The 11,878-nt window shown below is 36.1% G+C and overlaps 1 protein-coding gene across 7 annotated transcripts in view; it reads left to right on the top strand.

Moving 5' to 3' along the window:
* Nucleotides 1-11,878, top strand: part of LOC106869551 (IQ domain-containing protein H) — a 616,433-nt gene that overhangs the window by 474,669 nt on the left and 129,886 nt on the right. For 6 of the 7 annotated variants that reach the window (XM_052972133.1, XM_052972134.1, XM_052972135.1 and 3 more), the window contains one exon: nucleotides 6,560-6,787. The exons of the other annotated variant lie outside the window; for it this stretch is intronic. In XM_052972133.1, the coding sequence (XP_052828093.1) occupies nucleotides 6,560-6,787 (228 nt within the window). The remainder of the gene's footprint in view (nucleotides 1-6,559; nucleotides 6,788-11,878) is intronic. 7 annotated transcript variants of the gene reach the window in all.

Raw genomic sequence — 11,878 nt, 5'->3', positions numbered from 1 at the left:
TGTCTGTGGAGTGCTCAGCCACTTGCATGCATGTTAATTTCACGCGCAGGCTGTTCCGTTGATCGGACCAACTGGAACGACGGAGTGCCAGCAACAACATATATATATATATATATATATATATATGTGTGTGTGTGTGTGTGTGTGTGTGCGCATATATATATGTATATAAACATACACATGTCTATACTGTAGAAAACTTATAAATAAATAAATTTTTGGATGTGAATAAATTCTCCACTCTTCTCTTCATTATCAATGTTATCAAATACTCTACAGAATATTTGCAGTTCTGAATAGAGACACAGAATTACCCAACAACTGAAGTTACCTGTGCCAGTATCTTTTTCTAAGCTTGAGTACTATATAATGGATCATGGTGGTTAGCTGGCATCTAAACCAATTAGAGAGATAATACGGCATGCACCATGATAACTTATTCCTTCGATACTCTATTCAAAGTAGCCCTCATTCTTTAATGAACAAATAAGGTGGAATACCAAAGAATGGAGAGAATTAATATCAATGCATCCCTTAAAGCTATTCACCAAAGAAAGAATATATTAAACACCTCATCTACATAAACAACTCTTTCATACACAGATTGAAATGGCGGGTGCACTTCCATGACAAAAAAGAGGCAAATCCTAACAACAATGCAACAGATAACATGCAGCAAATTTCTAAAACGAGAAAATACCCACCATCAAACCAACACTAGCCACCTTCGAAGATGAACTGTGAAATATAGTAATGAACATTGAATTCCATAAATTCCCCCTTAGAAGAAATAAATATATTCAGAAACTACACTCCCTAAGAAGCTTAAGAAGGAACAAGGAATTTTAATGCATATGGATAAAATGGGTGACTTGTACCATTTAAACCAATACCGACACACTACTCAAAAAAGAAGTTACTAAAAGTTATAAAGTCACGAATCCTAGCAACCTTACACAACTTAACCTGCAAGCTAAAGGTATTATGGAAAAATATAATTTAGAAGATAAAACTGAATGTTATGAACCTAAAACCCCTAGAATTAATCATAAGGACCACAAAACCAACTTTTGCTCTATCTCTACTGTTAAACACATTTGCTCCTCTAAGTTGGACCTTGGTAGGATAAGTAAGCATATCATAGATAGTTACATACCTACACTTAGTAATGCCATTAAGCTTAAACTATGGTCTAGTTCATATGAGGTAACTGACTGGTTCACTAATCTCTCAGATAAAAATAAAGCAAGATTCATGCAAATAGACATAACCTCTTAAATAGCCTCTTAAATAAGACACTCATGTTTGCTATGAAAAGCTCAAGTAGCTAGGAAACCAATTATCAAATTTGAGGGAAAGTACTGGGTGCAAAAGGATAGACCTGAAATGTTCGATATAACTATGGGACTGACAGACTCTGCACAAGTAATGAACTTGGTAGGGATATACATTTTATTTTGCCTGTATAAGGAACTCCCTGAAATAGGAGTAGGTCTATACAAGGATGATGCACTTTTCACCCTGTTTAACCCTGCCAACCAGGACATAGAAAAATATAGGAAAAATTAAAAATTTTTAAAAAAACATAGGACTTTCACTATCAATAAAAGAGGAGCATAGTTCAATAAATTTTCTTGACATTAGTTTAGATCTAAGCACAAACATATACAGGCCATATCACAAGCCTAATACAAACCTTAGATACATTCATGAAAATAACAATCACCCAAAATGCATAACCTGTTCTATAGTTGAAAGCACATTACTAACCTCTCAGCAAATGAGGAAGTATTTAAACTAAATCAGGACTTCTATAATTTAGCATTAGAGAATGGTTGGATATAGAGAAAAATTAAAATTCTATAACAATAGTAATAATAGAAATAATAAATGTAGTGGGATGGACCATCCTAGCAATAACCAAAACAGAATACATAATATGAAGAACACCACTAACCACCAAGTATGGGCAGAAGGGAGAGTTAAAGATAGAAAGTCTGTACAATTAGAATACAATAAGAATACCTAAAACCAAAAAGCAAAGTAGAAATTTACATGAATTTGTGCCAAATAGAGTGCTAAGTGATTTAGGTAACAATGGACTTACCAAGAGGTCCCATTCAGATAGGGAAGGCAACCAATATGTAAGCTCTGCCAATAGTACTACACAAATAACTAACAAATAGGAATGGCTGTGTGGTAAGTAGTTTGCTTATGAACTACATGGTCCCGGGTTCAGTCCCACTGTGTGGCACCTTGGGCAAGTGTCTTCTACTATAGCCTCGGGCTGACCAAAGCCTTGTGAGTGGATTTGGTAGATGGAAACTGAAACAAGCCTGTCATATATATGTATAAAACAATGTTGAAATAAAAACCAGTTAAATAGGTTACTCACTTTCATGAAAAGCTTAGGTAGGAATAGAAATACATACCATAATAACATAGATCCCTCTAGTAATATCGAGTAGTATATAATTCCCTTCAGAAAACAAATAATTTCCAATATACCTAAAGTGTTCTATTTGGCATTGACTAAACATTTTCTGAAAGACAGTAAATACTATAGCATATTTAATAAACGTAGCCTTTTCTAATAGCAGAAATCAGGTACAAATTATAGTAGATTAATCAGTTTCCATATAAACAATAATAACCTAATAATAATTATAAATCAATAAATAGCAACAATGTCAACATGAACAACCAAACAATAAGTAACCCAACTAGGTATCAGGATAGGAACTATGGTTTGACAACCAATCAAAGGAAAGCTACCTGAACAAACTCCTGCATTAGCCTGGAAGGGAAGGTGTGAATCCTAGACAACGCAGTACTCAGAATGTTATCTAAGTGGGAAAGAGTAATACTTCAGAAGATACATAGGAGAATTTAGAAATTACCTCCTGTGAAACTGAAGTCGAAACTATTAATGGAAGCAGTAGAACTATCGAATGCAATTTCACAAGGAACAGGATTTGCCTGCTTAACTCTAATTGTAGGTATGAAACTATTGTATACATATGTAAGGTTACCTCAAAGAATAGGGAGTACTTCTATATTGGAGCTAGATCATGTTATATCAAACAAAGAGTTGCTAATCATTTAAATTTGTTTAGATATAGGGACAAAATGAATACTGTTAGCCTTAGTAAACTAATTTAGGCACTAAAAGATAGTAACAAAGTATATTCCATTGACTGGGAAATAATTAGTAAGGTAAAACCTTATAGAATAGGTGATAATAGATGCAACTTTTGTGTAGAAGAAAGGTACCGTATTTTCACTTCTAAGTTTACTCTTATAAACACAAGACATGAACAGGTTCTAAGATGTCCACACTTGAAAAAATATACATTTAAACAATTTAAATAAACACAACTCACCATTTATAGTAATTATGCTAGTTACAATAATGATTATAGTAATAAATGATATTTATACTAATATTACTACTACTACTAATAATAACAATAATATTGAGAGTATAAACCCAAAATAAGTAAATAATGTACTCCATACAGTAATATGTAAACAAAACTGCTAGGATTAACTGAAATCTGAATAAATATTTTTTTATAGCCATGCTTCAACTGTAATACCAGCAGAGGTTTTAGTTATTTTGGGTTTATACCCTCAATATTATTGTTATTATTATTATTATTAGTAATATTAGTATAAATATAAGACCAGTATTCCATCAAATATAAATAGTAACACTATTACCTTCAACTGAATACCAATGCAGGATGCTTGTTTGAATCAGTTCATTTTGAAAACATTGTGAATGATGGACTCTTGATGAAATTGCCATGACTAAAATGTATAATTGCATACAAAACAATGTGCAGTCACTGCAGTCAAAATATATGTGGGTCAGGTGTATATGCTGTAGAAAACTTTTAAATAAAGAAAATTTGGATGTGAATAAAACTCTGCTCTCTTCTTCATTATCAATGTTATTAATATATATATATCAAGCTGTTAGATCAGGTAATGAAAGTCATGGAGAGGGTCATAGCTCAACTAATTAGGGAGCGAATCAGTTTAGATGAGATGAAATTTGGGTTCGTGCCAGGGAAAAGCACCACTGATGCTATATTTCTGGTAAGACAGCTGCAGGAGAAATACCTAGCCAAGGATAACCTCTGTACCTGGCTTTTGTTGACATGGAGAAAGCCTTTGACAGGGTCCACCGATCCAGCATCTGGTGGTCAATGAGGAAACTTGGGATAGAAGAATGGTTAGTGAGAGCTGTGCAAGCCATGTACAGAGATGCTGTCAGTAAGGTGAGGGTTGGCAATGAGTACAGTGATGAATTCCGGGTAGAGGTAGGGGTCCACCAAGGTTCCGTAAATGGACCAGGGTTCTGTTCTCTAATGAGAAAAAATGGAAATTAGATGTCTCCGATGGGGACATTTATTACTGGGAAGATAGATGTATACAAGATTCTACTTATTTCAAGTGACAAAACAGCAGAAGAGTTCTTATGGTGTGGGGAACAATGAGAAGACACTGGGAAGATGCCACTTGTCATCATTGATGGCTGTCTCAATGCTGCATGATACATTGATATGTTGGATGGGGCTCACATTGATGAAGAAGGAAAAAGGCTCCATGGTGAGAATTTCATAATTTCAACAGGACACTGCTCCTATTCATAAAGCAAAGGTAACTTTGGATTTCCTCCATGCAATTGAGGTTGAAGTCATTCCATGGCCAGCAAGAAATCCTGACCTTTATTCTGTAGTCCATGGGTCGGCGAACAGGGGTAAATTACCCTAAGTGGGGTAAAAATGAAATTCTTGGGAGTAATGAGAACTCATTAGACATAAGTAAAATTATACAAAAAAATGTGCTCTATGTTACAATAGAAATTTTTCTTCTGGCATGAGGAGGCAGTCAAAAAGTTTCTGCCTTTTGCAACAACCTGCCTTTGAAAACAAAGAATTTCCACTCTAATGAACATAAAAACAAAACAGAGTAATCAACTGGACCCTGAAGACTGTATCCTAATTGCTCTGGCATCAAAATGCCCTGGTTTTGATGTAACTGTAACAAAAATGAAACAACATCATTTCTCCAAAACCTGAAGTGTATAAGATTCAAGAAAAATCCTTTTGTTTCACAATGAGGATATTAATTTATTTTATTGAATTTGTTTTATACTTTTTATATTTATAATTGTATTTTCCATATAAATAGATTCAATAAACCTTTTGAATTCAAAGAATCAATGATCTTCCTTTCAAAAGTAATGTCAACATAAATAAATATATTTTGGAGTAATTGGTTAAAAAAGTTCCCTGACCCATGCTACAGAGAATGCCTGAGGATATCTCACAAATGTTGTCTACAGTGAAGACAAGCAATATTCACCTGCTGATGAACTTGAAATGGCAATAAAGAAGACCTCAGAAGAGCTTCCATTCGATCTGCAGCAGAAGTTGATTGGGAGCATGAAATCGCATGTTTTTGAAGTGATTTAGAAAGGCGGTGGTCAAAAACACTATTGTCGATGTATTGCATGAGAATATCATTGAAATATAACATAATTTCCCTGTTTTGCATTATTTTTTACATTATTCAACCTGGTGTTATAGTTTTGAGCAGGGGGTTTCTGGCTCTGTATGTTTTTTTTAATTATCTAATTTATTTTTGAATTTCAATGAATCTGAATATTGCAATGCCTTCTTCTATTCCATTTCTTACTTAGAGGTGAGTTTTATGAATTTGGGCAGTATAGTTCACCAGTAAAAACAGACAGTGCTCTGGCTTCATAGTTTTGAAAAGCAGTTTAGTCGTACATATAGTTCAAAAGAAAATTGGAAATTGTGATATTATTGCATTTACTAAAGCAGCATAATTGAAGTAAATGCGTATCAATTGAGAATCAAAAGCTGATGTCTTGTTTTAAGTGTTTGCCACAAATTAAATTAAAATATTTATTTCAAACTTTGGCATAAGTCAGCATTTTCCGGGGAAGGAGTAAATCAATTACAACCCCAGTATTTAACTGGTACTTATTTTAAATAACCCCAAAAAGGTGAAAGGTGAAGTCAACCTCAGTGGAATTTGAACTCAGAATGTAAAGACAGATTAAATATCACTAAGTGTCTTTCTCAACACAGTTCACCACCTTATTAATATGAAATATTAAATGACTAGAATTCTGTTGAAGATGTGAAATAATTGTTTAAAGAAAAAACATCTAATGGTTGTTAAAGAAATTAGTTTTGTTGAAACTGTAAAATTACCTTTACATTCTGACACTTGAATTGCTACAGAAAATTTTATAGTAGATTTTTTACTTTTTAAGTTTTTAGTTTTTGTCAAGTATGACAGAGACGTTAGGTCATGAATACAATAAATCCAATAGTAAACTATGGATAGCTCCATTCATTTCCATGTGACATCACTATCTTTCTCAGTCAATTCTATATAATTTTCAGTCGAGAAGCTTTTCTTATATTATGCGTGTAATATACTGTAGTACAATAATCTTGATAATTAAATAGAATCTCTGTTTTTTTTCTTTCTCTTCCTTCCTAACTGTTTACAGGGTCGTAAATACTGTGGTCCACATGGTAAAATATATGCAGCCATTACTATACAAAGCAACTGGCGAAGAATGAAAGACAGAAAAAAATTCCTTGAGTACCAGCGGAAAAAGTGGGCTTCTAGCATTGTTGTTGTTGCATGGACAGTACATTTGAGAGTTCAGCGATACAAGGCTCTTTTAAGACAGACAAGAGCAGACAATATAGAAGTATATAAACTCAAGATTAAGGTAATAAAGTTCAACATTGACTTTGTTGTACATTCAAGATGCTCTTCTTTTTTGAGTCTGAAGGACATTTGTCACACATTTTAGAACTATTTTAAATATATTATCAGTAATAATCATGGGCCTATTAGAATTTGTAGATTATTTGAAAAGTTGAAAGCCATCCCCGTTGTCATTATCCTCATCATGATGAACATATTTATATCATCAAAGCCACCATCATTATTACCACCATCATCCAGTTTCTTCACCCCTCTATCTCTAGTTATATGTGGAAATCAAAGTCACATGATTACACAAGTTGTCTCTTCAGTGAAACAGATTGATGTCTTGCTTTCTTCTTCATTGCATATACTCTTTACTCTTTACTCTTTTTCTTGTTTCAGTCATTTGACTGCAGCCATGCTGGAGCACCGCCTTTAGTCGAGCAAATCGACCCCAGGACTTATTCTTTGTAAGCCTAGTACTTATTTTATTGGTCTCTTTTGCCAAACCACTAATTTACGGGGACATAAATACACCAGCATCGGTTGTCAAGCGATGTTGGGGGACAAACACAGACACACAAACATACACGCACACACACACACACACACACACACACACACACACACACACACACACACACACACACACACACACACATATATACACATATTCAATGCGGGGCTTCTTTCAGTTTCCGTCTACCAAATCCACTCACAAGGCTTTGGTCTGCCCGAGGCTATAGTAGAAGACACTCACCCAAGGTGCCACGCAGTGGGACTGAACCTGGAACCATGTGGTTTGTAAGCAAGCTACTTACCACACAGCCACTCCTATGCCTAGCCTTTCTCATATATTAAGTAATTATTATCTTGTAATACACTATATTTACCAAATGTATGTAATACATACATGAATACTTCAGTTATGTAAGACTGCTGTCTCTCATTAATTCTCTGAAGACAGACTCTGTCTGAAATGTTGGATTTTCCACATGCCACAGCAAGTCATTGTACTCTTTTTATCAATTTCACTAAATGATGCAAGTCTTGCTGATGCAGACCAATACCTGTCTGTGGAGTCTGTTTGAGGATATATATATACATATTTACATACACACACATTCATACATGTATTCATATTTAGTTAAATGAAGTAAGATTATTGACTGATATGTGATATGAATATTGCATATGTTTGTTCTATGTGTAAAACTAGAGTGACAAAAGAATACTTCAGCATAGATTGCAAGTTATGGAAGCTAGAGCTATCTGTATTCAATAAAACTATCCTACTATGCTTTTACAGTCCTATTTGGCATTTCAAATTGAGCACTCAAAGAAATTTGCAGCTTGGACATTAGGACTAGGAAAATACTAACATTGACTGGTAACTTCCACACCAAACATTGACAAGGTCTATATTAAATGGTGGGATGGGGGTAGAGGCTTAAAATTAGTCCAAAGTATATTTGAGTGCTACATCTTGCTACTCAGACAACTACTGAAAGTAAAGAGAGAAATGAATACATCTTGTGTGTTTAATAACATCATGAGTACACTGAGTTTACAATTACTCCATGTGATGAGTCACACAAAAGATGAATGGTCATCAATTATAGCCAGACAATCAATCTATAAACACAACTTGATGCTTACCCTGTGCCACGCATCGATGAACTGGTTGAGAAAATATCTTGTTATGAGATATTCACTATTTTTGATCTTAAGAGTGCTTGTCATCAGATTCCTATATGCAAAGATAATAAAAAAATCATGGCATTTGAAGGATGTATACTGTCTGGAGACATAAATGATATAGCTTGTTTTCAACATATCATTGAAAATCTTATCAAACAAACAAAACACAAGGATACCTTCACCTGCGTTGACAATGTCACAATATGCAAGTGCAACAGAAGAGAACATGATGAGAACTGTGAAAGATTCCTACAAGTCATAAAGACACATGGGTTCCCCTTCAATGATAAGAAATAGTCGTTGCTGCCTGGACTATCAAGCTTCTTAGTTATGAAAAGTCCAAAGGGGTAATCAGACTGGATCCAGAATGATTCTGCTGCTTATGTGAGCAACCATCTCTTCAAAATGCCAAAGCACAAAAGAGGATCATTGGGATGTTTGCTTATTATTTTCACTGGATCTCCCATTTCTCAGACAAAATTGCACTCTTGGTACACAATAAAACTTTTTCCCTCCCTGATGTTGTTGAACAGTCATTGGAAAACCCCAAGTCAAAGTTCAAAGGCACTGTTTTGGTCACCATTGATCATCAAGTGCCCTTGGTTGTGGAGACAGATGCTTAAGATATTGCTATTGCCACCATCTTAAACCAGAATGGACAACCTTACTTGTAGTGAACAGAACCTTTCTTTGGTTGAAAAAGAAACCTACACCATCATTGAAGCTCTTAGTAAATGGAAGCACTACCTTATCAATGTTGATTTTCAGTTAGTGACCAATCAATGGCTTTCATATGCAACAATGAGCACAAAGGTAAAGTCAAAAATGACAAGATGCTACAGTGGAGGATTGAGCTATCTTGTTTCAAATATAACGCTGTTTTCCAACCAGGTAAGGAGAACAAAGCTGCAGACTCTTCTACCCTCTTTGGACCTTATACAGCTCCACAATTCCTTGTACTATCCATGTGTGACATGATTGCTCCATTTCATGTGGTCAATAGTTGACTGTGGACCGGGTCGGTTGGCCACATGGAGGGAGATGAAGACGGGGACTGCAGAGGAAATCGCGAGAGTATTAAATGAGATATTCCTGGAACGAGGCCTCATGGATGAGCTACTTCTGGATAATGGCCCTGCATTTCGCTCGAAGGTGCTGAAAGAAATGCTTGATGGGTGGCAAGTCAGCTGCTTCTTCAGGGCGGCATACCAGCCAAGTGAAAATGGAGTGGTGGAAAGGCATCATCGTACCATCAAGACCTTGGCAGAGAGGGGCCACATGTCACCAATTGAGCCCGTATTTTGGTACAATATGTCACCCAGGTCAAGACAAGCTGAGGAGACGGTGCCACACAAGGCAATATTCAGGTATGAGTGGAGGCATCTGTGTACTGCATCAATGTGACCCGGGGGAGAGGAAGAGCATGCCATCGTGCAGGTCAGGGAAGAAGTTTGGGTAAAACCCCCAAATGCACGGTGTACATCATGATGGGGAAAGGGAACAATAACCTCCATCAATTCGAAGAACAACATCTCTGTCGATGGTATGCCATGCCATGTTTTGGATGTGCGGAAGATTGTCAATGCCTCAGAGGATGAAACCAGCAGCAGTGGGCAAAAAGATGAAGACAGCAACAGTAGGCAAGAAGATCAAGAAAGCAGAAGTAGGCAAGATGATGAAGCCAGCAGCAGCATGCCAGGAACTCAAGCCAGTCCTGGGGTCGCACAATGACCACAGAGGGAGCAGCACCCTCCTCCCTGGTTGGCTGATTATGAAACCAGTTAAGGTGTAAGTTTGGGAGCGAGGAGTGAGTAGGAAAGCCTGTTGAGTGATCTGTAGATCAGTGGGGCATATGGTGTTTGTGGTGTTATGGACTGTGATGAGCTATGTGGTGTTGGTGGAGAGGATTGCAGATGAGGAAGTGAAGACTGCAGGGACCGGCGGAAGAGCCACAAGGGCATGCATGGGCACAAAGCACGTGCAGGCAGTTCGATGAGAGATGACACGTGTGAAAGGTTATGTTTTTATCTGGTCAGTGATCGCCCATCCCGCCATGGTCAACAGGTAAGGTCTCTGTATTTCTTTCTCCCTTTTGCTTATTTTTCTGTTGTCTTTTTCCTCCATCATGCTACAAAAATATACACAGGTAATAGATTTTATGCGTATATTAAAGGCTTACATATGTTTCTGGATAAATATTGAAGGTGTCTAGTTCCATAGTTCAATTATATTGATAAATCAATCCTTAACTGTTCTACTGAAAAAAACAGAGAACAGTCTCACACCTTTATCTTTCTCAGAGCCACAATAAACTGACTGCCAAAAGAAAGGAATTTGATCAAAATGGTATTATTTGAAAACTAAGTCATTTTAAGCAAATAGCTGACCAGTGCCACAAAGGCAACAGGGAAGGGGAGCTGTAAAAGTAATAGGAATCACAGAATTGTAAATTTGACCATGAAATGAATTGAAATCTGATATCTTCCTATATTGCTTGGGTTGTTGCAGGCAACTGGGAATACTGTATTAAAAATTACTACTACATTTTGAAATGTTAGTGGAGGGAAGGAGTTATATGTTGTGACAAAAACATGGACAAATTGAAGACTTGCTAAAGAAAGAACAATTCATTATTGACTCTATATTAAGATAATCAGTTTCCTGTTAATAATACAGATAAACAGAATTCATAAACAAACCATAATATTATATAATATAGTAACAGGAGGAAAGTTAAAATGACAGTACTTTTAAAAGGGGGTGAAGAAGATTAATACAATAATTAAAAAATAGTTAGAAAATGTAAAAGAATTTGAAATGAAAGAAAATGAGTAGAGAAACTCTTTAGAATCCTAACTAATTAAGTATGCTATTAGCACTAAAGCATTTGACCAGAAAAGTATGCTGGGGTTACAATATCAGGTTATAAGGGAAAGGAAAGGTTCATGATACTGGTAGAGTATCACCTTCTCCCATTATAATTATTTTCTGTCTTAAGGATCTAGATGGCAAAAGAAGAAGCTCACAAGCGGATGCAATTCAATAATCATTTATTGTGATTCCCGATCTTGTGTCCCATTCTAGATGTCCATCTTCATGGCAGCACATGGCGTGATATCTCCACTCATGTGAGGTACATTACCTCTAGAGAATAACATATGTGGTTAGAACGGGTTAGAGTCCGCTGTAGCTGCCTGCTTCATTGTGTCCCTCAGCGTAAGCAACTTGGAGAAGACTAAGAGGTTGAATGTTTTTCATACCTGCTTAAATAGCCGTTGTCGAGGAGAGCCTTGTTGTTGAGTCGCGCATGGTAACAGTTGTATGTGAGATCTCGCTCTTGTCTCAAACAAGATAATGGTTACCAGCGAGATCTCGTACAAAATGGCGCTGGCTACTTGTGCCATGCCAC

The sequence above is a fragment of the Octopus bimaculoides genome, chromosome 12 (genome assembly GCF_001194135.2).
Source record: "Octopus bimaculoides isolate UCB-OBI-ISO-001 chromosome 12, ASM119413v2, whole genome shotgun sequence".
In the NCBI taxonomy this organism is placed as follows: Eukaryota; Metazoa; Mollusca; class Cephalopoda; order Octopoda; family Octopodidae; genus Octopus; species Octopus bimaculoides.
Note: the sequence above shows the minus strand (reverse complement) of the source record. Positions and strands in the feature narration are given on the sequence as shown.